This window comes from Lycium barbarum, chromosome 11 (genome assembly GCF_019175385.1).
Source record: "Lycium barbarum isolate Lr01 chromosome 11, ASM1917538v2, whole genome shotgun sequence".
NCBI lineage: Eukaryota > Viridiplantae > Streptophyta > Magnoliopsida > Solanales > Solanaceae > Lycium > Lycium barbarum.
This window is the reverse complement of record NC_083347.1, coordinates 19,163,062-19,186,819: the sequence shown is the minus strand read 5'-3', so window position 1 is coordinate 19,186,819 and position 23,758 is coordinate 19,163,062. Positions and strand designations below refer to the sequence as shown.

The window sequence follows — 23,758 nt, the reverse complement described above, 5'->3', positions numbered from 1 at the left end:
AAAAAGTCAAAAGAAAGGAAGAAAATTTGAAAAATACAAAAAGGTTGCAAACTTTTTGTGCAAAAAAAAAAAATGTCTATTTGTAAAAAAAAAATGCAGGTGACACCACCTGCGACTCGCAGGTCAGACCTGCGATTCGCATGTGTCGTCGCAGGTGGTGCCAGCAAAAAAAAAAAAAAATTTTTTTTTTCTTTTCTTCCTTTTCTATTTTTATGTTTTGTTTTGATTATGTGCAGCGAGGACACTGCAACATTTATAGTTGGGGGTGGCATGTGCTAACACATTATATTTTGGAACTTTATAAAGGAAGTTGGAATAATTGGGGAAACTAGTATGCAAAGGAAGGAGTGTTGTTTTGAAATGAAGAGGAAAGTGGACAAAAGGTTTTGTGTAGTGTTCAAGGAGGGCGCAGTCACTTGTATCCCAAATACTTATTCTACCCTTCCCTAAGCCTACATTACAAGCTTAAAAAACGCCTATGTGATCTCCAACCGAATGTTCTTGAGTTAGTGATAAACGAAAATAAGGACAAGCTTATGGTGTGATATTTGTTAGCACCAGAACTTCTTTGTTGAGTGTGAGCGACTTTTGTGTATTTGTCCCTTGTGTCGTAGCTGTGAATATTGTGATTTTGGGACTTTCTTTCTTGTGAGGGCATATGGATTACGATAGAGTAGTGATGTTCAAAAATTCCAAGTTGAGTCAATTGAGCATATCTAGTAAACTAGTGGTTTTGAGTCACTTATTGAGACTTGAGTGTTGTTGCTTGATAGTTTTAAAAATCTATTGCATTCTTGAAATTGTATTTTGAAATGAGGGAGTTATTTGGTTGAAGCTTCACATGCTTGTAGCCTAATTGTTGGTACCAACGAAAGTCATGTTTTTGTGCTTAAAGTGGTTCCTCATTGAGATTTTTGTTTTGATTTGCTTGAGGACAAGCAAAGACTTTAAGTTGGGGGTAGTTGATGAGTCGTGAAATTACGCGATATTCGATGCTAATTCCTTAAGTTTTTGTGACTCTTTAAGCACTTTTGTTGTTACTTTTTGTGTTTTTTATGTTGTTTTGTAGGAAAAGATGCCCGGAGAGCATAAAAGAGCAAAATGGATCAAAATGGATCAAAATGGAACAAAATAGAGCAAAACAAGCCAAGTAGCTGAAATGAGTGATCGGAAGAAACCAAGTGAAAGAAAGTAAAAAAGAGACCAAACTGGACCATTTTGCAAAACTGTCAAAACTGGACAGTTTTGCAAAAACGGGACGGATTTGCAAAACTGTCAAAAGTGGACAGTTTTGCAAAAACGGGCAGAATTGCAAAAACAGAAATATGGGGGCAGATTTTGACATTTTTTGTACTTGGAAAAATAGAGGGCAGCTACAAAAGAGAGATTTGGGGCATATCATTTTTATCTTTGGTCATTTTGCAAGTTTTGGAGGCTAGGGTTTTTCTACAACATTGGAGGAGAAGATTGGAAGCACTTCAATGAGATATTTCTTAATCCTTTCTTCAATTCCTTGTTTTGTATTGCATATCTAAGTGTGTAGTATTTATTCCATTACTTGAATCTTGATTGTGAAACTATTCTTGATTAAAGTTTGGATTGAAACTCTTGTTTTGCTTATGTATTGAATGATTTTTATTGCTATTGAAGTGGGTCTTTGTTGATTTAATTAATCTCATTCTTGAATGTTTCCAAAGGGAGTAGCTAACCCTAGGACTCACCCATTTACTTAGATTGAGCTTGGAAGAGGAAATCTAGGTTGGGAAAGATTAATTAACAAGAATTTGGGTCATTAAACTCATCTAATAACTTGAGCTCGGAAGAGGATAGTTACTTGAGGTTAAATTGATTGTACCTAATATCACACTCTAAGGCTTGGAAAAGCTTAGAGTGAAATTCATTGATTTGGTTGGAAGACTTTCAATGAGATTTTAGATATCATTATCTATCAACACAAATCCGCTCTTAGTTGTAAAAATCGTAAAATACGTTGGATCGTTACTTGAGTGTAATCTCCTATTATCCATGCTTGTGGCCATTGATCATTTTACTCGCTTTCTAGGTTAGTTTACATTTCCGCATTAGTTATAATTTTCTCAAACAAAAACCAAAATATTATCTATCGTTTGGCTTTAGCGTAGTTGGTGAAAGTTCCTTACTTTCTTAATCGCCTAGCACATTGTTCCCTGTGGGATCGACCCCGACTCATAGTTGGGTAAATATATTGCATACGACCGTGTACACTTTCTCTTTGAGGAGTGTATTTGAACGTTATCATATAGCAAGCTTTATGTGATACAATCGTGTGAAAATAAATATGTGCATTCAACAATTTAACAAATGAATAATAGTTTTCCAGAAATTCTCATTCTAGTGTAATGCATAAACTAGAAACTTTTTGAAGGTATTGGTTGACCTCTTATAACTACAAAAAAGGCCCAAGTTCCTGTTGCATTGAAACAGAACGCTTTGCAAAAGAAACAAAACTTAAAATGAATGTGTAAATTTTGAAGCTTCTTTCTGAAGTATTGGACGTGTCTGTGAGTACACAGAATAGTTGTCCATAGGGCTGTTCACCGTTTTGGTTAAAATCAAAATTAAACCGAAAATTTAATCAAACCGAATAAAAAAACAGACATTTGGTTTGGTTTGGTTTGGTTTTAAATTTTAAAAACCGATAATATTTGGTTTGGTTATGGGTCTATTAAAAAATAACCGAATAAATAACCGAACCAAACTGATAAATTATATACATAAATTTTATAATTATTTATATGTATACTAGTAGTTTTTCATAAATAATTATAAATATTTTATACCTTTTAATCATTGATTTGATTTTGGTCTACTTATTCCACATGATTGTTTAAGACGCGTGATTTCTAGATGAAAGAATGTTACTTAATGTAATGGGGGAGTTGTTGCTTTAACCATTTACTCCCGCTGTAACTTGAGTACTACACTATCACTAATAGTGAAAATGTTTCTATCATGTATGTTCCACATTAAACTATAAATAAAAGTTATCGTTTGAACCAAAAAAAAAAAGACATGTCTTTTTCAACTTTTTAATGTTTTACTGATAAGTCTCATGGTGGCTAGTTATAAATCGGAAAATCGAATCAAACCGAACCAAACCGACAATAACCAAACCGGTGGTTATTGTTTTATTTGGTTTGGTTATGGTTTTAGACATTTAAAAACCGACTAAATTGGTTTGGTTATGGTTTTAAAATAACTGATCCAAACCGAACCATGAACACCCCTAGACTTGTCCAAATTCCTTTAAAACGAGCAAGACTTAAAGAAACTTTAATTTTGCCTTTTAATTAATTTCCTTTTTTCATTGTGGAACAAAAGTTTAAGCAGAGAATAGATGGTACTAAATGGAATTAGGGCTGGGCATAATATGGTTCAAACCGAAAAAACCGATCGAACCGAACCGAAATTAATTTCAGTTTCGGTTTATTCGGTTCGGTTCGGTTTAAATTTATAAAATTTCAATAATTCGGTTCGGTTTTCGGTTTGTGCAAAAATTAAATCGGTTAAACCGAAAAACCGAATTTTAACAAGCCATTTTTTCTTGAAACATATATTATACATATATATTGGGCTTCTGCCCATAAATAATAGTAAAATTTTCACAAACATCTACCTTTTAGCTCCTTCTAACAACCTATAACTACATGTTCTACATTTACAATTCGTAGCTGGAGGACCTATATTTAGCTAGTAGACGCGTCGACTTAAATATAAGATAAATATAACGGAAATACACACGCTGAGAAAACTGAAAGTGTTATATTTATGGAAACACAATCTATTCCAATTTAAATTAAAATCAGTTTTTAATGTTCCCTGATTCACGCAAATATCCCCCCCATTCCATATCTGATCTCATATCTCATTCAAGCAACTAACAAATTAAAAAAAAATTGAATTCAAAAAGTACATTCATATTTTTAACAAAAAAAAAAAAATAAAGATTCAAAAACTAGTTCATCAAAAAACTTTGAAAAATAACATTATCAAACCAGTGAACATAGCTCATTTTAAACGACGAATATATATTTGAATTTATCTGTTGAAATATCGAATTCAAGTTGAGTTCATAATTGAGGTAACAACATTTTCACTGCAACTTTTTTTTTTTTTTTTATTTTTCTGAAATTTTGAAAAATATAGTCAAAATATATGAAAAATATATCTGAAATATAGTCAACAGAAACCAAAATAAGTAATATTGAACATAATAATCAAAATACAATTAAAATATAGCTGAAATATAGTTATAATTGAGTTCATAATTGAGGTAATAACGTTTTCACTGCAACTTTTTTATTTTTTTTATTTTTCTGATTTTTTTTTAAATATAGTCAAAATATATGAAAATGTATCTGAAATATAGTCAACAGAAACCAGAATAAGTAATATTGAACATAATAATCAAACTACAATTAAAATATAGCCAAAATATATATGAGAAACAACCAAGAACAAACAGTGATAATTAATTATTTAGAGTTGCATTGCTGATTCAAATGAAAAAAAAAACGAAAATATAGGTTAAATACACGGTGAAACGTAAAAATCAGTATAGAATCTTACCTTTTTTGGGAATTAGATTTGAATTATGAGTGAAATTAATGAGTAGTTAATTAGAGATAAACAAGGAAGTTGAATTATTGTAAAACTGATTTGAATTTGGAGGAAATTAAGGGATATTCGGCATAATGGCGTGTATTTAGGGAGATAGGAGAGAGAGACTTTTTGTTTTGCTTAAATTTAGGGGTGTGGGAAGTTATCAGATTAGTGGTAAAAAAGTGATAGCTATAGGAAGTAAATATGTTATATTTTAGCTACTAAATATAATTATTGTAAAGTTTAGTTATGTTCCATAAATAGGTAATAATGTAAGTTATGCCAAGTAAATTTTACTAAATAATAAACTAAAAGGCCCAAATCCCAATCCCAATATAAAATTAGGGAAAATGACATAATAATACTAGTTAAGACTCTATATTATAAAATATAGGGATTTGTTTTTCTTATTTACGAGACATAACAAGTTAATTACAAAACATACAAGATTTGGGTTATGCATAGATCCACGATTTTGGGCTAAAATTGAGGGATTCAATTTTAAACTGAATTCTAGGCAACTACCCATTATTTTCATCTCTTTGCAAAAAATTTATCTCTCTACAAAAATATTCTTAGCCTAATTTTATCTCAATTTTATAACCACAATTTCACCCACTTCAAATAACGACTTCATCAATGAAAATACACAAATTCATCTTCTTCAAACCGCTCCTTCATCATTTTTACTGTTCATCATCATTTTAGTGTATTAAAGTGTTTCCGATCCTATATTATTAGAGTTTAGGTGTGTTTGGGGTTCATCTGTTTGTGCAAAATAATGAGTAAAAAGCTTCAATGGATTTTCTTCGCCTTAAAAGTTCTAGAATTGCGGCTTTGACGAGTCTTAGAATATGGCCGGAACCGAACACAAAACATTGAAGAAGAAGAAGAAGAAAAAGAAGCCGAAATTGAAAGTTTAAAAACCAAAAAAAAAAAAAAAAGAGATTTATTTTATTATTTTCACAGTTTGATTGTATGTATTATGTTTAGAATTTATATACTTTAGTTCTAGAATGTTTTCACAGTTGATTGTGTGGATTGTGTATATATAGTGGTGTATATCAGTTTTTTGAAGTATTTTTATTTCTGTGTATGAAATGTGTATAATTTCTGGATACCTTAATATCAATAATCTATTTTTGATTACTATCTTTTGAATTAAATGTGTATGAAAATCGGATTGTTCCACCTTTTGAGATGTGTGTGGTTACGGGGTGTATGAAATGTTTATAGATTGTGTATAATACTTTTTTATAACCTTTTCCCTGAATGCCGTACACACAACTTTTTCCTACAACGATATATCATATGTTATACATAAATCATACATGTTTTATACACCTTTTCTGAATTTAATACACAAATTATTCATGTACCAAAAAACATACAACTTTTATCCACAAATTCAATAGCTTTGGTTATAGATAGGATTGCTAGTAGTTTCTTTATTTTGGTTGTTTAACGAATTGCAGTTGTTGTAGCGGGCGATTTTTTTATTTTCTAAATGTGAATAAAATTGAAATTTGAATTAACTGTTTCAATTAGAAGAAAGAAATGTTCAAATTTTGCGAGACATCATTGTGCACTTCAGCTGCATCAATTTCAGTGAGCATACTAGTTATGGGGTTTTCTTCTTCGTTAGACTCTATGGTGAATGAGGAGAGAGGATGAAATGAATTGGGGTTTTGAGGAAATATGAAATGGAGAAACTAGAAGGAAGTGAGAGAATATAATAAGTGAGAAATTTTGGGAAGAAGATCACCCAATATCCGTTACTTGCTTGATTCTTGGGTTTATATATTTATCCTATTTTTTTTTACTGCTTTTGTGTAGGGTTTGTAACTATTCTAATGTTATATTTTGTAAACTGAAAAGTATCGTCATATTTTGTTACTATGTATATATATGTTTTTGTCCCATAAAATTATCCAAGTCCAACCCAATTATAATTATTGATACAGTATCCAACAAGCAACAACTATCCTGGTTACAGCCTTTTGCATTATGGCAATGATATGGTAGCACTTATTCCTACTGGCTGATACGTGAAATTGATCCAGATCTTCCTTGTAATGTTTCATACTACCTGAATTTTTTGGAAGTATTTTTTGAATGTGAGTTTTGGTAGTTATAGTTTCAGCATGCAGCATGATACTATCAGTTCATTTCTTTTCACATTTGTGGACTTGTTTAAGCTTCTACTTGTTGCCTTTTAATCACTGATTTGATGGTTTAATTGGGTTTTCCTATTTCAGTGTTTATTTCTTGGGCTACTGTTTATACTTTTGCCTTCATGGTTGACATTACAATATTAAGAACTTCGTGTAGCTAAAGATTGGACAGAGAGAAGATAATAGAATGGTTGTCATTTGGTTTCTGTTAAATTGACGCTTAACCATGTCATCCATATCTAAACTGAAAAAACCGACCGAAAAACCCGAACTGAACTTGCAAAAACCGAATCGAACCGAAGTTATTTCAGTTCCGTCTCGGTTCCTATTTTTTACAAACCGAAAACCGAAAAACCGAACCGAACCGACCGAACGCCCAACCTAAATGGAATAACCAACTTTAATTAGATTAAATATTATACTCTTCCACTTGTTTATATGCATATGACTTCTGCTGTTCCTTCCTATTCAGTTAGCCCCCGCCCTGATTAACGAACTTTTGAGCAAGTGCACATCAAAAGTAAGGACAGATTTAAGTGTTAACCCGTGTAACCACTTGGCTCAAGTTAAAAGTAGAAGCCCATTTTCTTGGCTTTCTCGTTCTAGTACTAATAAGGCCAAAAAAGGAAAGTAAATTAAAACTGATAATAAAAGTAACAAAATATTACTTAAAAGAGTGGAATGTTCCCAGAAAGTACATGCAAAACTCTCACCATCTTGTATGTGGAATTGAGAGGAGACCAAGAGTCGGGTGAAATTACAGAACCATAATAAAAAACAAGACTAATGTTGACGTAACGGTTTGTTGGATGAAAGCAATGTTTCAACTTTCAACCACTCCTCTGGATTTCCCATGACCCAACTTAGAGCCCGTTTGGATTGGCTTATAAGTCGCTTATAAGTTGCTTATAAGCTGTTTTCAGTTTTTTTAAGTGTTTGGCTGGCCAGCTTAAAGTCATTTTGTGCTTAAAATAAGCTCAAAAAAATAATTGAGCCCATTTGACTTAGCTTATCTAAAGCAGCTTATAAGCTGAAAACAGCTTATAAGCCAAAAAAAATAAATTAGACTACCCCACACGTTCCATAACAAAGATAAGCTGCAATTGGCGCAATTAAAATGATAGTGGTTAGACTATCCACGGCAGCCACTTAATACCTATTACTCGTAAACATACAAGAAGCATAAAATTCTTAAGCTCAAAGTTATTAGAAATTCTTACTCTTTGACAAAATTAATTAACTTCAAAGTACACCAATTATTATACTGTATGATTTAGTAACAAGGTATTTTTTTTCTATTCAGGTGCTTTATTTTTTGTGGTACTTGTTTATATTTCGCAATATATCTCAAGCAACACATTAAATAAATTCTCACGTACCTTTTTGGGTATTAGTATTTTATATTATAGTGAAAATAAAAATGATAATCAATATGTATTAATTATGTCAGATTATTTTTTTAATACGAGTTGCTGTTGTCAGTAGATCTATCATTAATTCGTTGAGACAACTTACTCTTTGTTAGCAATGTGTACATTTGAAAAAGGAAAGGTACGGAGTAAAAGAGAGTAAAAATATCTAGTAAAATTGCAACTGGATCATTATCCTACATGTTTATCAGTTCATCCAATTATTCTATGCCTTTTTCCCACCTTCCAATAGTAGAGTATTAGATTCTATCTAATCTTCTTCCCTTGTGGAACATTTTCCTTATTTTACACAAGGTCTAACCCTTGTGGGACCTCCATTTCTCTCAAATTAGTTGCAGGGGATTCATTTAAAGCCATCTTATTGGAGCACCTCTCTTTCTAATTTCTCAAGGTTGCGTCACTAGTTTGAAGTTTCAAGAATTTATTATATCATCATGTTTTTCTCAATTTTAGACTGTCCATTTTCCTACTTGAAACTTAACATTGTTGCAGTAGTATCCTCTCCCTTTTCAAGTTTGACAAACTCTGTTCCCATTTTCTCTCATCTCTTTTGCCCTTTAAAGTTAGACAACTCTAGAAACCTTTAAAATCCAAAAGGGTCTTGTTTTCTTGATCTTGACAGACTTGAAACTAGTTACTCCTTTTTTCTAAATGCCAAAAAAAATAAAAGGGGCTTCATCCCTACATGGTTCTTGAGTAAAGTTCCAAACTTTATCCATTTTCAGTGTTTCTTGAAGTGGTGGAATGAAGAATCTTGGGGCAGTGCTACCACTGTTTGTTTTCATTTGGGGACTGCAAAATAAACATGGGAACTGTGAAAGACCTGATATTGTGAATGTTGGTGCAGTATTCAGTTTTAATTCAGTTATAGGCAGGGCAGCAAAGACTGCTATGAAGTTAGCAGAATCTGATATCAATGGGGATCCCAGCATTTTGAATGGAACTAAACTTGATTTAATTCTGGCTGATTCTGATTGCAGTGTCTTTAAGGGGTCCATAGCAGGTACATGTTATTTGCCTCTTTTTTACTCTCTTTCTCCTTGGTTAATTTAATGTTTATCATGCTGTTAGTGAAAAACTATTTTTTAATTATTAAACTTGAATTAGTGGGCTAAGCTTGTCGTAGTATTTGTAGCTCACCAAAAGCTCTTGACAAGCCTGTAGTGACATTCCACTAGTCATATTTGTTTAGCTAGTTTTAATAATGGTTACTAGTTTAAAACAACTAATTCTCAATAGTTATTGTTGCTACTTTTGTTTATTTTAGTTGTTATGAGTTGTTGATTTCTCTAATTTAGGGGATGTTCTAGTTGGTTTATGAAGGAGGTGAAAACCAACTTTTTTCCAGTTTCCATGCCAAGTACTCTTGAAATTTGTTCTAAGCTCCCATGATTTTCATTATCAAATTGATGGTTCTTTATTGAGAGAACTAAATTCTTCAAACTCAGACAATAAAAGCCATCTGTTATCTTTCTTTGGTTCCGGGTCAAAGATTGATTCGTCTTTTATATTAGTTTTTATCTAGATTAAACTTCAAAAAACTGATGCGTCCTCTAAGTTAAAGACATTATAAGCATCTGCAATGTTTCTTTCCAGTCAGCGACTACAAAAAAGAAAATGGATTGCTTTATATACATATATTGCATCCTAAAGTTGATTTTCATGTTCAAGTGTCCCTCCAGCACAGTTTATGATTCCAATTCTTTTTGTCAGCTTTACAGGTAATTGAGAAGCAAGTGGTAGCAATAATTGGTCCACAGTCTTCTGCAATAGCTCATATGATTTCTTTCATTTCTAATGGTCTTCAAGTTCCTCTTATCTCTTATGCTGCCACTGATCCAACACTCTCTTCCCTCCAATTCCCATTTTTTCTTCGAACCACACAGAGCGATTTGTACCAAATGGAAGCTGTTGCCGACATTGTCTGCTTTTACGAATGGAAAGAAGTCGTTGCTATATTTCTGGATGACGACTATGGGAGAAATGGCATAGCTGCTTTAAATGATGCACTTTCTAAGAAAATGGCAAAGATCTCCTATAAGCTTCCGTTACGTATCAATTATGAATTCACTGACATTATTTATGTGCTAAATCAGTCGAGATCATTAGGACCTCGTGTTTTTGTTGTGCATATTAACCCTGATTCTCAATTAAGATTCTTCGACGCAGTCCAGAAGCTGAAAATGACTGGCAGTAATTATGTGTGGCTTATGACTGATTGGTTTTCTACCACTTTAGATTCTTTCTCCCCAAAAAACAGATCTTATCTGAGCACTCTTGAAGGAGTAGTTAGCCTTCGTCCCTATATTCCACAAACTACACAGAAAAGGGGCTTTTTGTCTCGCTGGAGAAAATTGTATCGCTCAGAATTGACTGCATATGGTCTTTATGCCTATGATACTGTGTGGGTGGTTGCACGTTCGATTAATAACCTACTTCAACAGGGAGGCAACATAAGCTTTTCTCTCAGCAATATGTTAAATGGTACAACAAGTGATCAATTAAAGCTTGGGAAACTTAGAGAATTTGATGATGGAGAACTACTAATGAATATCTTATCAAAAACAAACTTCACTGGCTTGACAGGAAAGATTCATTTCAGTCCTGACCGAAATCTTATTGGTAACGGTTATGAAGTCATTAACATTGCACAACAGGAAATTCGCACAGTTGGTTACTGGTCAAATTTTTCTGGTCTATCGATTTTACCTCCAAAAGCACTACAAAATGAAGAAACAGCTGTTAACAGGTTAAATCAGAATCTCGGAGTTGTAACTTGGCCTGGTGGGAAGAGCGAAACACCGCGTGGCTGGGTTATTGCTAATGATGGAAGACCCTTGAGAATTGGATACCCAAGAAGAGCCAGTTTTCCTGAGTTTGTGACATTGAATGTCAGCAGCCGCAAGGCACAAGGTTATTGCATAGATCTCTTTGATGAAGCGCAAAAGCTTGTGCCTTATGATGTTCCTTTCAGATTTGACCCATTTGGTACTGGTCTTGCCAATCCAAATTATGATCAGCTTGTGGATATGGTGGCAACTGATGTGAGTATATTATGCTCATCTCTCTGTAGGAGTAACAAATGTCATCTAAAGCTTGCCTCTTGTTTCTTACTAATTTTTCCCTTCCATATTAAAAAAAGGCTTTTTTTCATTTTTGGCCTGTCGGCCGAGATTAATGGGCGCTAGCCAAAACATATAAAACCTATACACTTATTATGTATATTATATGTATATTTTGTGTATACAATATGTATATTTATAAGTATATTTATGCTTAATATATAAAACTTATACATTTGCTAGCTGTTATTCTTTTGAGCGGTCCAAAACTGTAATCATCCCTATACAAAAGACTTTTCACAATGTAAATAACAAGAATAAATTTTCCACGCCGCCACTTATCTCTTTTATAGCTGCATGGAAAATGTAGCTCATTCTTTTGAACTTGTTTGTAGGTTTTTGATGCAGCCGTTGGAGACATTGCTATTGTCACAAATAGGACAAGGATGGTTGATTTCACTCTGCCTTATGTATCTACAGGCCTTGTCATAGTAGCTCCGGTAGATAATTCAGAAACAAGTGCTTGGGTTTTCCTCAAGCCTTTTACACTGGAAATGTGGGGTGTTACAGCTCTTTCATTTCTTATAATAGCTGTGGTCATTTGGATACTCGAGCATCGCGTCAATGATGACTTTCGTGGTCCTCCAAAGAGACAGATAATAACAATGTTCCTGTGAGTCCCTATGTTAAGTATTACTTGTATCTAATTTACACTAATAAGATTGCACACACCATTTCAACGAAGTCTTATTAATTCTTTACAAATATTATGCAGGTTCAGCTTCTCGACACTTTTCAAAACAAACCGTAAGCAGTATTTGGTTTATCAATTCTATTTCTTATCGCTTGATCTTAGTATATGAAAAGAATCACGCTCAAATTATGTTTTGTCGTATGATTAGCCATCCTCTAACAGGCAAGTAACTTTATTTTGTAAATTTCCAGAAGAAAATACCGTAAGCACTCTTGGTCGAATGGTAATGGTGGTTTGGCTATTCTTACTCCTGGTGATCTCATCAAGCTATACAGCAAGTTTGACATCCATCCTTACTGTACAGCAACTTTCATCACCGATCACAGGGATTGAAAGTTTGATAACAAGCAACTCGTTTATTGGATATCAAGTTGGGTCATTTGCTTATAGCTATTTGAAAGATATTCTCAACATAGCTCCATCAAGACTAATACCTCTACGCTCCCCGGAAGAATTTGAAATTTCTCTGCGACGAGGCTCAGGAAATGGAGGAGTGATGGCAATTGTTGATGAACTTCCATACATGGAGCTGTTCCTTCAAAATCGTACTGATTTTGGGATCATTGGTCGACCATTTACTAAGAGCGGATGGGGTTTTGTAAGTGGTCTATTCATATGCACCATTTATTTAGTTAAACTTTCCTCTGATTTAGATACCTCGTAGATTATTGCATAACTTGAATGGGTGCAAAAGTGTGAAATCGTCTCATATTGACAACCTTGGACTTATTTATGACTATTTAATGGCGAAGCCAGGAATAAGGCTGTTTAAGATTTTAATATATTTCTATATGAAGTAATTCTTGACCTATATAGACAGTATTATTTTCTATATACCCAATATAATTTTCCGGCAAAAAGTGATTGGTGCATAATTTTCCAATGAAAGATGTCCAACTGACCACCTTTCAGTATATGCAGTAGCTACGCCACTGTGACTATTACACTAGTAGCAGAAGGGCTGAGAAAGTAATTCAATTTAGAGGCCCCTTAGCTTGGCAACTTGATCATGAAATAACAAGAAATTTGGCAAGAGTGTCTTAAATTATGGATGAAAACGCGAATCAATTCTCTTTGCATGTTTATGTTCAATTTATACTTTTAACTGAATGTCTTTTACCCTCGTTCGAAATGCAGGCTTTCAAAAAGGATTCTCCTCTGGCTGCAGACATATCAACAGCAATCCTCAAACTGGCCGAGAGTGGGAAACTTCAAGAGATACACGACAAATGGTTTTGCCGATTAGGATGCCCAACAGATAGGAGAAAAGACTCGGAGCCTAACCAGCTCCACTTGAGCAGCTTTTGGGCACTCTATCTTTTATCTGGTGCTGTCACTGTCCTTGCTTTGTTAGTCTTTTTATTTAGAATTATTCGCCAATATATACGATACAAAAGGAAGCAGAAGGTTGCAGGCCTTTCTTCTCCCTCAAACACCAGATGTTCACAGGTGATCTACAGTTTCTTTGACTTTATTGATGAGAAGGAAGAAGCCATCAAAAGAATTTTTGCTCAACATGATAGTCCTCAAACTCAAACAAATGGATAATCTTTGCTCAAATAGTTTCTTATTGAAGTGGAGTATACATGTGACTGAGATTTAGTGATACTTACTAGTTAGAGACTGTATATGTTTTGTACAAATGCCTATACCAATTATGCAGGATTATAATGTAAAAGCTCTCAGTTTCTCCCAGTGTTCCTTATGTTCTCCCTTTGTTTCAATGTATGTGGTGTAGTTTAATTTAGCACAGAACTTAAAGAAAGAAAGATTTTTTTTTTTTTTGAAATTTGTGGTTTTAAACAATATGCAAATATTATTAACTAAGAGTAAAATAGAATTAAATTGTTAAAATATCGTTTTCTTTAAAGGACTAATAAGAAAATAGTACTACGTAAAATGGAATGGAGCAAATATCACGACCCAAGCCCATAGCACATATTATTGTCCGCTTTGGCCTACAAGTTTAACGGATTTTTCCCTTGGGCTACGTCATCATCGAGCCCAAAAGCGCGCGCATCATGTAAATTTGTGTTATGCGTTTATAAAGCCCTTTACTTTCCTCATCTCATTCCTATGTGAAATTTGCCTAATGTATTATGTTTTTTTTTTTTAAGCAAAGCCACCAGAAGGTGGAATTTTATTGATAAATAAAATATGTACATATCAATCCAAAAGTGATTGATTAAATATCAAAAACAGCAACAAAAATGAAAATGAACAAGTGGAAAATGAAAATACAGATTTTGGTTTAAGACAGACTAGCAACAACTATTAATCCAAGGGCCTTCACTTGAGAACATCTATCACACCTCCAAAGTCTCACAGGTGGCATGTTTCAAATCAGTTGAATCATTCTTCAGGCCACTTAAATATAGTTATGATCTTCTGAGCAAACCATCATCTATATGGAAGCAAACCACTTTAAAAAATGTACCATTGTCCAAAGAGTATGAATCCTAGCCTGGACATATGTAGCATATAGCTACTGTAACAGTCCATGCTATTTCATGCAGCATTTGAGTATGATTCTTGTACATTTCATGCTTATCAGCCTGATGATCTTTCCAAATTTGTACTATTCTTTCAATATTCCTGCCCCTAGCTTAATCCTTTGCATGAAACCAGGTCTGTATGATACTTGATCCTTCGTTAGTACAGTCTGCTATCTAGACCACGAACATCACACCATTTATATTAAGGGATGAGCATACCTAGTACACTGATACCACCCTAATACAGATATTGCAACTACTCACAATCAGTTGGCAAACTGTACTTAGTACTAGTTGCAATTCTGATGTTAGTCTGGTGCTTTATCTTGAATGGTTCTTGTTCTCAAGTTTGGGATTCCTCTCTTCTCCATATTTAAAATCCTCTTAGCTTGACTTGGCAGTTCCTGAAAAGTATGAAACTGAACTGGACCTTTAAAAAATCTGCCAGCCCATTGCCTTCTCTATGTATATGCTCCACTGATACTGTCTGAGCATTCATCATTCTCTTGATTTCATCCACCAGCATTGAGATGCTCCAAGGAACCTTCCATTCAACCTTTAAAATCTTCTTCTTGGTCATAGAATCAGTTTCTATGATCAATGGAAAAAGCTGTTTTTCCACACAATACCTCATTCCTATCCTAATGGCCTCAGCCTCAGCCATAATATTTGTTCCATCTGTCAAAGTTTTATCAGCTGCATACACCAAATCTCCCTCATCATTTCTTATACAAAGAGCAGCAGAACTTGGACCTGGATTTCCTTTAGCAGCTCTATCAGTATTACACTTGAAAACACCAGATGCAGGTCTCCTCCATTTAATAATTCTGCATATAACAGTAGGCTTATATTCTTCAATGAACTGAACAATCTGATGCCATCTCGATGGAATATTCAGCCCAGGAAACTGAACTTTACATAACATATGAATGTTCATATTTATGTCATATAACACCCTATTCAGATTCATTGTACCACCATGAAGCTTATTGTTTCTCCACTTCCATATTTGCCACACAATAAAAGCAGGCACTGCTTTATATATGGTTTTCATTTTGAAATGGCATTTTGCTTCCCACCAATTTCTTATAGCATGTTTGACCTGTACACAATTCATGTTCAAACCAGCCCCCATATTGCAGTATCTCCATACCTTTGTAGCCAATTCCCCACACAGAAACAAATGGTTTATTGTCTCCATCTGAGCATTATGACAGCAACAACACTTTGAAACTAATGGAATGCCAATACTTGCCACCACCTCATCAACTGGGACTTTAAACTTCCACAATCTCCATAGAAAGAATGAAATTTTAAAAGGCACACCTTTGATCCGCATATTCTGAAATGGCACTGTTACATTAGCTTTTTGTCTCAGTAACTGCCAAGCACTACTTACTGTAAAACTGCCTGAACTTGTCATCATCCACCACCCACTTGGTGAAGTAGTCTGTAGCGGTGATAACAAAATGGTGACCATGACTAGAAGAAGGTCTATCCCATTCATTTGATGCATATGTAATGCCAATTTCCTGTATTATATGCTGCACAATATCTTCAGGAAACAGCTGCATGAGTTTACTAATATTCCATCCTCCATCTGTCATAAGTTCAGAGACATCTTCAACATGCTCATTAATTTTCCAGGACTGGGGAACCACATAAATAAGAGCTCCTAGCTTAGTCCAATTGTCAAACCAAATGTTTGAACTTCCAATCTTTGGCTCCCACCAGATCTCCTGTTCTATGCTTTCCCTTGCTTCCAACATCATCTTCCAGACTTGTGACCCTCCCTTCCATTGAACCACCTGAGGAATGTGTTTTTTACAGTATTTATTCCACATAAAATTAGCCCAGAGAGAACTAGTGGTTCTAAACTTTCACCAGAGTTTAGCACATAAAGCTTTGGATGTTTCATTGATAGACCTGAAACCCAAACCTCCTTCATGTTTGGGTAAGCACATGTTAAGCCAAGCTGCCCAGTGTCTGCATCTTCCTTCCTCCTTATTATTCCAAAAGAACCTGGAAAATATCCTGTGTAGTTCCTTTATAACACATTTAGGAGGCCTTACAGCAGATAACACATGAATTGGAATACTTTGAAGGACACTTGTAATCAACACTGCTTTTCCTCCATAAGACAGCAACTTGCTTTTCCAGGTTTGTAATCTGTCTTTGATTTTCTTCAATAATTCAGTGTAATCCACTTTCCTTTTCCTGGCATGAGTAATTGGTACTCCAAGATATGTAAAAGGAAACTGACCTCTCACAAAACCTGTTACTCACTACTACAAAAAGGGCCTTTACCAACAATTATTTAGCGGCGATAAGACAATTGCCGCTAATTGATTCTTTAAGCTGAAATATTAACGACACATGAACATTAGCCGATGAAAGAAATAGTTTTACCGATAATAGAAATAATTTGCCACTAAAATTCGCTAATTGAAACCAATCTTATCATTTTACCTTTCCCTCCAATTCTTTTTCATAACATTTTGATATTCCCTCCACTTATTAAGAAAAAATAAAAGGAAAACCTAGCCCAAAATTCAATTTTAGCTGCGCATCGTAGACTAAAGCAACTGTTCTCTCTCTGAAACTCACGGTCGCCGCAGCTGTTCTCTCTCTGAAACTGAGGTCGCCGGCCAGCCATCTTCTTCGCAACAATGTTGATTTTGGGTAGGTGTTGCTCAACCGTGGCTGTCTCAATCTTCTCCCTCTCATCGGTATCCTTCTCTTTTTCGTGTAGGTTTCAAGATTGTTGCTGACATCAGTCTTCTCCTTCACTTTTTTGTCTTCATCGGCAAAATATTCTGCTTCTCAGGTACCCAAACACTTGAGGTTATGTCAATTTGATATTTTTTATAACCAACTATGCCTTTCTGATTTGTAAAGTAAAGTTTTCTTTGTTTGCTAAGTCGTGTTTTGCAATATTTGATTAATTCCTCATTTGTTTCCTCTACTGTTTTATGAATTGTTTCCTCTATTTGCTAAGGCTGTTGTTATTATATTCATATTTTCGTGATTGTTTAAAGTTTTCTGAGTGTTTTTGATGACTATTGAGGTTTTAGTTGAATCTTCCACAAGTCGAGATGTGAATTCAATTGTGTTCGAAATGTGTACGACAGACTCTTTAATTGTTTACAAATGCCTAGTCCTGGTTCCAATTTGCTAGGTTTATTGCTGGTTTCTTAGCAAATACTAAGGGAATTTTAGCGGCTTAAAGGTTCAAAAATTATTTACAACTATAAGAGAGATGCTATCAAAATTATTGGTTGCTAGACCCTGACCAGATTTATTTATAGTCAGGTGATTAATGAAAATGTTGATGAATGCAGCTGTATATAATGTCAATTTCTCTACTGGAGTTTCAGTTTGGATGTGTAATGAGTATTTTATTAATCTAATATTTAAAATAATTGCATAAATACCTTCATTGAGATGTAAAAGATAAATTCTTGAATTTGTCTAATTGGATATTCTTTATGCTCTGGTGTCTTGGTTGATTAAAGAAGTGCTGATTATTTCACTTCAAGAGTTTCTATTGATTCCAAAAAGAGGTACTCAGTGCTCCATATTCAATTCTGAGCAATTCCATAGAATTTGAAGAATAGTTAATATTGCTTTTGATGCCATCTACTCATCCTACATCTCCATGTATGATGAATGATAATATATTTCAGTTTGAAAGATGATTTGGATTTTCATTCCTATTTGATATATGTCATGATTATTGGTATTTATTCTGAACTTTGTAGTTATGTTTATGACTTTATTCTAGTTTCCAGACCCTGAGCTGGTTAGTTTATTCGCGCGAAGGTCTTAAAAGACCAGAATGATTTCTGATGAGTCGTGAAATTACGCGATATTCGACGCTAATTCCTTAAGCTTTTGTGACTCCTTAAGCACTTTTGTTGTTACTTTTTGTGTTTTTATGTTGTTTTGTAGGAAAAGATGTCCGGAGAGCATAAAAGAGCAAAATGGATCAAAATGGACCAAAATGGAACAAAATAGAGCAAAACAAGCCAAGTAGCTGAAATGAGTGATCGGAAGAAACCAAGTGAAAAGAAAGTCAAAAAGAGGTCAAACTGGACATTTTTGCAAAACTGTCAAAAGTGGACAGTTTTGCAAAAACGGGACAGATTTGCAAAACTGTCAAAAGTGGACAGTTTTGCAAAAACGGGCAGAATTGCAAAAACAGAAATATGGGGGCAGATTTTGACATTCTTTTGAACTTGGAAGAATTAGAGGAGCTACAAAAGAGAGGCTTAGGGCAAAAACATTATCATCTTTTGCCATTTTGCAAGCTTGGAGTCTAGGGTTCATCTACACCACACTTTGCGGTTGAAGATTTGAAGATTTGGTTGAGCATTTCTTAAACCTTTAATTCATTTCTTCAATCTCTTGCTTTGTATTGTATATCTAAGTGTGTAGTGTTTACTTTCTTCACTTGAATCTTGTTTATGGAAATATTCTAGGATTAAAGTGTTGGATGAAACTCTTGTTTTGCTTATGTATTGAATGGTTTTTATTGCTATTGAAGTGGGTCTTTGTTGATTTAATTAATCTCGTTCTTGAATGTTTCCAAAGGGATTAGCTAACCCTAGGACTCACCCATTTACTTAGATTGAGCTTGGAAGAGGAAATCTAGGTTGGGAAAGACTAGTTAACAAGGATTTGGGTCATTAAACCCATCTAATAACTTGAGCTCGGAAGAGGATAGTTACTTGAGATTCAATTGGTTGTGCTTGATATCACACTCTAAGGCTTGGAAAAGCTTAGAGTGAAATTCATTGATTTGGTTGGAAGACTTTCAATTAGATTTTAGAAATCATTATCTATTGACATAAACCCGTTCTTAGTTGTAAAATCGTGAAATACATTGGATCGTTACTTGAGTGTAATCTCCTATTATCCATGCTTGTGGCCATTGATCATTTTACTCGCTTTCTAGGTAATTTTACATTTCCGCATTAGTCTTAATCTTTCTCAAAAACCCAAAATATTATCCATCGTTTGGCTTTAGCGTAGTTGTTGAAAGTTCCTTACTTTCTTAATCGCCTAGCATATTGTTTCCTGTGGGATCGACCCCGACTCATAGTTGGGTAAATATATTGCATACGACCGTGTACACTTTCTCTTTGAGGAGTGTATTTGGACGTTACCAAAAATGGAGCCGTTGCCGGGGAACAATTTGGCGTATTTGAGTTAGTTTGGGATTTAAGCTAACTTGCTTTGGTTCAAACTTTCATTGCTTTATTTTATCTAAAAAAAAAAAAAAACTGACCAGTTTTGCAGAATTGCAAAACTGTCCAGTTCTGAAAAACTGTCCAGTTTTTGCTTTTGCAGAAACTGTCCAGTTCTGAAAAACTGTCCAGTTTTTATTTCTGCAGAAACTGCCAGTTCTGAAAAACTGTCCAGTTCTAAAAAAAAAAAAAAAAAAAAAACATGGCATCTTGGAATGAAAACGAAAATGGGTTTGATGGTTGCAATCCATATTTTGATGACCCATGTCCATATTGTGAAGGACCCCACTTTTGGCAAGATTGTGAATATGCTCCCGGGAGAGAGATGTGTGCACCGTCTCAATCCTATGATGAAAGTATTTGTAATATATGTGGTGGTCAAGGTGGACATTGGGGTGATTGTCCCAATTATTTTGCTTCCCCTCCCCCAAGTTGTTCTAACGAAAATGCTAGTTGTGCTTTTGAGTTTGACAGGGACAACGACATGACAAATGAAGGACAAAGTGCCGGATATGAAGGCATCATGGCAATGCTCCAAACATACTTAGATCGGGAAGCTAAAATGGAGGAAGAGCGAAAGCTCCTCCAACAATCCGTTTTAGAAAATGGAGAAGCCATGAAAAGAATGAATGATTCATTTGAGGATGCCAATTCCTCAATTGTCATGGAAGTGTCGACTCCTCAAAATGAAATGGTTGAAGAAGAGATTTCAAGTTTACAAGATGAACCCGAAAATTCTTGTGACCACGACGAAAGTTGTGAAATTGAAGAAATGGTTCAACTTGAAGAAGAAGAGCATAATCTTGAAGAAGAAATCTCTAATTCTCAAAAAGAAGAAGTTGAGGAAATTTTGAAAAGCATAATGGGGAGGAATGAACAATATGGGAAAGTCTTGACCAAATTGTGGGAAGAAGTTCAACATGGAGATGATGAAACTGTCCAAAAGGTGTATCTCACCATGAATGGATTTTTACAAGAGTTGGACGACTCTCACAATGAAGAAAATCTTGACAAAACGGAAATTTTGAGCCACGATTGGCTAATGAATCAAGCTCAACAACTTGAAGCCTATGGAAATCACCGTGAAGGCATTTCATGGATGATGGAAGAATTTCTAAAAATGCACGTTGAGCAAAGTCAAGAAGTGGAGCTACTTGAAATTGCTATCCAAAAATTGGAGGTCGAACTGAATGCAAAGATTGAGTCATGTGATGCTCAATATCAAAGGGCCAGGGATTGTAGTTTTGAGTTGGTTCCCAATGAAGAAGAGGTCAAGATCGATTTTCATGAGCTAATGGTAAATTGCCAGCCTACCAACCCAAAAATAGTGAATGATGCCGAAGTTGAAGAAATGATACTAGAGTTGCATGAAAAAGTTCATACAATAATTTTTGAAGACTCTAGTTCATTTTTGGGTGAGGATGTCAAAATTCATGCAAATTTAGAATTTGAGCGCGTTGGACCTCATTCTAGCCATTTTTCAACATTGTGCTTGGTTGATGATATGGAAGTTGAACTAACCGAGCCTATGGAGAATTTTGGAGATGAAGAAGAAAACGTTTTCATTTTGAAGTTTGCTATGCCAAGAAGACAAAATGGCATGCCTCACTTAAGGGCCAAGAAATGCAAAATGCGACACCCGAGAGTTGGCCTACTTATTTTTTTACCACCGCCCCATGAGCGTCATCATGATCTTGATTCAAAGTTGGGGCGCAAATTCATATCTTCCAAATGGAAGGAAAAGTGGTAAAGGTAACCGTCGTGCCGCGACGTTAAATCAAGCGCTTGGTGGGAGGTAACCCATCGTTTTAAAAGTTTTAAATCGTTTTTGAAATTTTATTTTTTAGAATAGTTTAGTTTATGGTTTTTGACTAATCTGCAAAGTTTCAGAATTTATGGAGTTATTTTGAGCATATCGGATACCCGGACAGCCCCCAAAACCAGTAAAAACTGCAAAAAAATGTTTTCTGGTGTCATAACATGCGATTCGCATGTCATACATGCGAATCGCATGTCTCGTCGCATGTCATGACAGAGAACAAAAAAAAAAAAAAAAATTACGGGTGACATCACATGCGACTCGCATGTCATACATGCGAATCGCATGTTGCGTCGCATGTGATGACAACAAGTAAAAAAAAAAAAAATTTTTTTTCCCTTTTCTATTTTATGTTTTGTTTTGATTATGTGCAGCGAGGACACTGCAATGTTTATAGTTGGGGGTGGCACGTGGTAGCGCATTATATTTTGAAACTTGCTCAAATTTTTTGAAAATTTTGTTCTTTTGACATGTTGTGAATTAGTCACTCTTATTATTTTATTTTCTTTCTTAGCTTCTTTCATTAGTCTTGTAAGTTTAGGTGTAGGTTCTCCTTTGAGGAAAAATGTGAAAACTCTTGGCTTGTTTGGTACTAATAGAGTTAGTCTCTTGCATGTGAAATTGAAATGTGAATACCTCTCCAAATTGTTGTGAAAGTTAAAAAGCAAGGTGCATAGGAAAGAATGATCTTTGTGACAACTTTTTGGCTCATTTTGTGACTCTTTACCTACTAGTGTGTTGACTTTGGATTATGAGATATTGCACTAGTTGTTCTTGCTTGGGAAGTGAAATTGATCCATCTTGACTAGTTCATATGCCATGTGTGTGAGTGTTTGTTGAATAAATCTTGTGTTTACTCTTATCATCTAGAACTTGCCCGGTTAGTCGTTCAATGCTAATTTTGATTATGTTGGTTGGAGAGATGACCTTGGGCTATCTTTGTGAAAAAACCTCTTTAGCCTTTCTAGCCTACCATTGCATAAATGATGTGGCGTGATATTACACTACAATCGATGCTTTTTAACTATAAGTTTTACTTGTTTTTAAGCAAGTCTATGTCATTTTACGTAGTTTTTGTCATGTTTCAGGTAATACGAGGTCCCTAGAGCCTAAGTGTGGAAAACAAGCAAAAAAGTTGCAAAACTGGAATTAACTGGAAGTTCTGGAAAAATTCGTGGAAAAATACTCTGCGCGATCGCGCAGGTATCCCACGCGATCGCGCCTACGCGCGCTATTAACTATACGCGTTCGCGCTGCTAGTCCACGCGATCGCGCACACGCGCGATATTAAATCCACGCGTTCGCGCTGAAGTTGCACGCGATCGCACTGAAGGAACCAAGTGGAGCTGACGTCATCCACGCGATCGCGTTGAAGGATTTTCGGCAATTTTCGACCAGAACTTGAGATTTGACGATTTCTTCCATTCCAGTTCATATAAATAGAAAATTAGGGCAAAACATCAGATATCTTTGGTCATTTTGCAAGTTTTGGAGGCTAGGGTTTTTCTACAATATTGGAGGAGAAGATTGGAAGCACTTCAATGAGATATTTCTTAATCCTTTCTTCAATTCCTTGTTTTGTATTGCATATCTAAGTGTGTAGTATTTATTCCATTACTTGAATCTTGATTGTGAAACTATTCTTGATTAAAGTTTGGATTGAAACTCTTGTTTTGCTTATGTATTGAATGATTTTTATTGCTATTGAAGTGGGTCTTTGTTGATTTAATTAATCTCATTCTTGAATGTTTCCAAAGGGAGTAGCTAACCCTAGGACTCACCCATTTACTTAGATTGAGCTTGGAAGAGAAAATCTAGGTTGGGAAAGATTAATTAACAAGAATTTGGGTCATTAAACTCATCTAATAACTTGAGCTCGGAAGAGGATAGTTACTTGAGGTTAAATTGATTGTACCTAATATCACACTCTAAGGCTTGGAAAAGCTTAGAGTGAAATTCATTGATTTGGTTGGAAGACTTTCAGTGGGATTTTAGATATCATTATCTATCAACACAAATCCGCTCTTAGTTGTAAAATCGTAAAATACGTTGGATCGTTACTTGAGTGTAATCTCCTATTATCCATGCTTGTGGCCATTGATCATTTTACTCGCTTTCTAGGTTAGTTTACATT

The 23,758-nt window shown here is 34.8% G+C and overlaps 2 protein-coding genes across 3 annotated transcripts; one reads left to right on the top strand and one right to left on the bottom strand.

Annotated features, from left to right (window-relative positions):
* The first annotated feature begins 8,464 nt into the window (after positions 1–8,464).
* LOC132617377 (glutamate receptor 3.7) lies at positions 8,465–13,756 on the top strand. 2 transcript variants are annotated; one of them, XM_060332369.1, is made up of 6 exons: positions 8,465–9,248; positions 9,959–11,289; positions 11,703–11,980; positions 12,083–12,114; positions 12,253–12,659; positions 13,199–13,756. In XM_060332369.1, the coding sequence occupies exons 1-6, from the start codon at positions 8,990–8,992 to the stop codon at positions 13,607–13,609; spliced, it is 2,718 nt and encodes a 905-aa protein (XP_060188352.1). In that variant the 5' UTR covers positions 8,465–8,989; the 3' UTR covers positions 13,610–13,756. The 2 variants fall into 2 exon arrangements, with proteins under 2 accessions (XP_060188352.1, XP_060188353.1); XM_060332370.1 differs by having other exon boundaries at positions 9,111–9,248; positions 9,967–11,289.
* Positions 13,757–14,929: 1,173 nt separating this feature from the next.
* Positions 14,930–16,328, bottom strand: LOC132619513 (uncharacterized). Its single transcript, XM_060334399.1, has 2 exons — positions 15,967–16,328; positions 14,930–15,848 (listed from the first exon to the last, which is right to left on the bottom strand). The coding sequence occupies exons 1-2, from the start codon at positions 16,326–16,328 to the stop codon at positions 14,930–14,932; spliced, it is 1,281 nt and encodes a 426-aa protein (XP_060190382.1).
* Positions 16,329–23,758: the final 7,430 nt, after the last annotated feature.

Bases quoted from the DNA above. Each gene is read 5' to 3' on its own strand.
- LOC132617377 (XM_060332369.1), top strand. From the start codon at position 8,990: ATGAAGAATCTTGGGGCAGTGCTACCACTGTTTGTTTTCATTTGGGGA. The intron at 9,249-9,958 runs GTACATGTTATT...TCTTTTTGTCAG, and splicing joins CTTTAAGGGGTCCATAGCAG to CTTTACAGGTAATTGAGAAG. The intron at 11,290-11,702 runs GTGAGTATATTA...ACTTGTTTGTAG, and splicing joins TGGATATGGTGGCAACTGAT to GTTTTTGATGCAGCCGTTGG.
- LOC132619513 (XM_060334399.1), bottom strand. From the start codon at position 16,328: ATGATGTTGGAAGCAAGGGAAAGCATAGAACAGGAGATCTGGTGGGAG. The intron at 15,849-15,966 runs GCAGTTTTACAG...CTTTCTATGGAG, and splicing joins GTGGATGATGACAAGTTCAG to ATTGTGGAAGTTTAAAGTCC.